This window comes from Onychomys torridus, unplaced genomic scaffold (assembly GCF_903995425.1).
Source record: "Onychomys torridus unplaced genomic scaffold, mOncTor1.1, whole genome shotgun sequence".
NCBI classification, from domain to species: domain Eukaryota; kingdom Metazoa; phylum Chordata; class Mammalia; order Rodentia; family Cricetidae; genus Onychomys; species Onychomys torridus.
The window spans coordinates 27,252-29,922 of record NW_023412383.1 but is presented as its reverse complement, the minus strand read 5'-3'; the positions used below and the strand labels follow the sequence as shown (position 1 = coordinate 29,922).

The window sequence follows — 2,671 nt, the reverse complement described above, 5'->3', positions numbered from 1 at the left end:
ATAGCTAAGATCAAAAACACTGATGACAGCATATGTCGAGAAGAATGTGTAGAAAAGGGCAATCTTCTCCACTGCTCTTGAGAATGTAATCTTGTCAACCACTCTAGAAATTAGTAGAGCAGTGTCTCAGGAAACTAGAAATCAACCTATTTCCAGAACCAGCAATATCTCTTGGTTATATCTTCAAAATATGCTCAACCACACCAAAAGGACATGTTCTCAACTATGTTCATAGCAGCACTATTCATAATATCAAACCAATTTTTACTAAGATGAAAATTTTGAAAATAGAATTTTTCACAAATGATAACCAAGTATATACGCTTTTAAGTTCTCTTGATTTAGAAGAAGGAAATAATGGATATTTCAGTTTCAAATCTACTTTTGGAAAATGACAATATTTCTGGGAAGCTACAGATTCTCCGTCACATGATCAAAAATAAATAGGATATTAATAAAAATTCCCAAGCTTCCTCAAGGGACTTAAAGTCAACAAGTGTTATAATTTCAGACTCCTTTTGAAATATCAATTGATACACATACACACACACACACACACATACACACACACACACACACAGAGAGAGAGAGAGAGAGAGAGAGAGAGAGAGAGAGAGAGAGAGAGAATATATATAAAATTAGATGCCATTCTCTATGGTAATCAGAAGCAATTGGATAGCTTAGAGGTTGTGGTGGGAAAATTTTTGTTCTAATGTGTGCATACATAGAAGGTTGAACAGACTATGATGATTGACAGGGGCCTCTAGAGGATATCCTTGGCTTGAAGAGGAAACCACACAAATCTGACATTAAAACTCATGCTCATTCATTATAGTCCAGAATTAAATAGCTTCTAAAGTGAGCCTTACTGGAAGTCCTCAGGAGTCTCTCCTGGTCCTTGGTGACCCCTACTGGTACCAGAGGTCTCCATAGAGAGGTTTTTGTGTAGGCTCACACTGGAGTTCCCTCACTGTGTCTCTGGCACAGAAATACATGGCTGTGTCCTCAGTTTGCAGGTTGTTCAATGTTAAGAAAACTTGGCTCTTGGAGGTGTCCCTGCTGATGGTGATCCGGGAATTGAGAGCTGAATTATAATTTGTGCTTCCACTGCCCCATATTATTCCCATCCACTCCAGACCCTTTGGTGGATGCTGGCGGACCCAGTGTACACCATAGCCAGTTAATGAGAACCCAGAGACAGTGCAGGTGAGAGACAGGGTCTGTGAGGGCTGCACCAGACCATGTCCTGACTCCTTCAGCTGCACCTGGGTCAGGGCACCTGGGGACAAACAACATCACCATCAGTCTTACTTCCCACAGATGACATGCCTGAGTCCCTCTCCTGAAAGCCTGACACACTTACAGCTTGGAAAGGTCACCAGGCAGAGGAGCAGCACCAGGACAGCCATGCTCTGCTGGAGGCTCTGTTGAGAAGGAGATGGGGCTCCTCAGCTTGGCCTGGGCTTTCAACCTGAGCCTGAGGGCTGCTTTGCATTGGGGGAGGTTCCTGAGGGCATAAAAGTATGTGCAGGGCAAGGTTTCCACTCTTCCCTGAGGTGACTGAGATTTGCCCTGTGCTTCCTGATGAATTGGAGATGGAAACTCAGGAACATTTTCCTGTTATTTTCTGCATTTCCAATCCCTGAGACATGAGAAATAGTATGATTCACACTGTGCAGACCTGACAAGCAAAACATGAGAGTGTTTATACTAAGTGAATCTGCATCCACACAGTGCAGTCTGAACTGGGTACCATGTCCTAATATATTTCTACATCTCTATAAATTCTTGAAGTGAATTCAGGTTGGAGATGGGCCCCTTAGTGATCAGAAACTCTGCTTAAGGAACAACTAAAAATTTATTTTCTTGTTTCCTTGGGATCAATCTCATTCTCATAACTCATCTAGAAAATAGCTTGTGAGGAAGCAGCTCACTAACACTATTTCAAGTGTTCATTTGGGCGGAGTCCAAGAGACTGATTTCAACCTTTTCACCTTTTCACAGGGAACACTATACCTGAAGATGAGCTTTTAGTGTCTCTTGAATTATGAGTCTGTCTTTCTCTGTGTACTTTATACCTCTTTCTAGCATGTGACACAGAACACCCCAGGCTTCTAAATATGATTATCACATTGGTAAGGGATGGAAAGACCAGCTGTTCATAAAACTTAATAAAACACTATAGTATTCAACTAGGCTTGAGGTTATGTTAACTAAATTAGAAAATAAGCCAGAGAAGCTGAAGTCAAGCCAAGAAGTAGAGAAGAAGTAGACATGAACATGGGGACCCTGTGGCTTGAGGTGTTGTTCATCTCAGAGAACAAGAGTTTGTTGAGTTTTCTTCCATGCCTTGCTAATGTAAACCATGGGGATGTGAAGTGCAGAGCTGGAGCCCACCTGTTCAGTCAGCACTCAGAGAACATCTGCATTGGTACTGGAGATCTCACGTTTTGTGTCCCTTATTTGTGTGTGCATCATCTTTGTACTCAGAGAGGCAGTAGTACAGACAGGTCCTGACCTTAGGGAGTCAGCCATCCTGTGCAAGCTCTGATGGTCACCCATACTATAAGTGCAGAGTATGCCCTGTTCTTGATTCTCTGAGTGTTAGAAGAATATTTTCCAGATATTATTCCCAGTATCTCATCTTGGGTCTATCTGATAATTTCATTGT

At 42.0% G+C, this 2,671-nt stretch overlaps 1 gene segment (V, D, J or C); it reads right to left on the bottom strand.

Annotated features, from left to right (window-relative positions):
- Positions 1-908: 908 nt before the first annotated feature.
- LOC118575637 lies at positions 909-1,409 on the bottom strand. The segment is given in 2 exon segments: positions 909-1,279; positions 1,364-1,409. Coding segments are annotated over 2 exon segments (417 nt in total).
- Between the last annotated feature and the right edge of the window lie 1,262 nt (positions 1,410-2,671).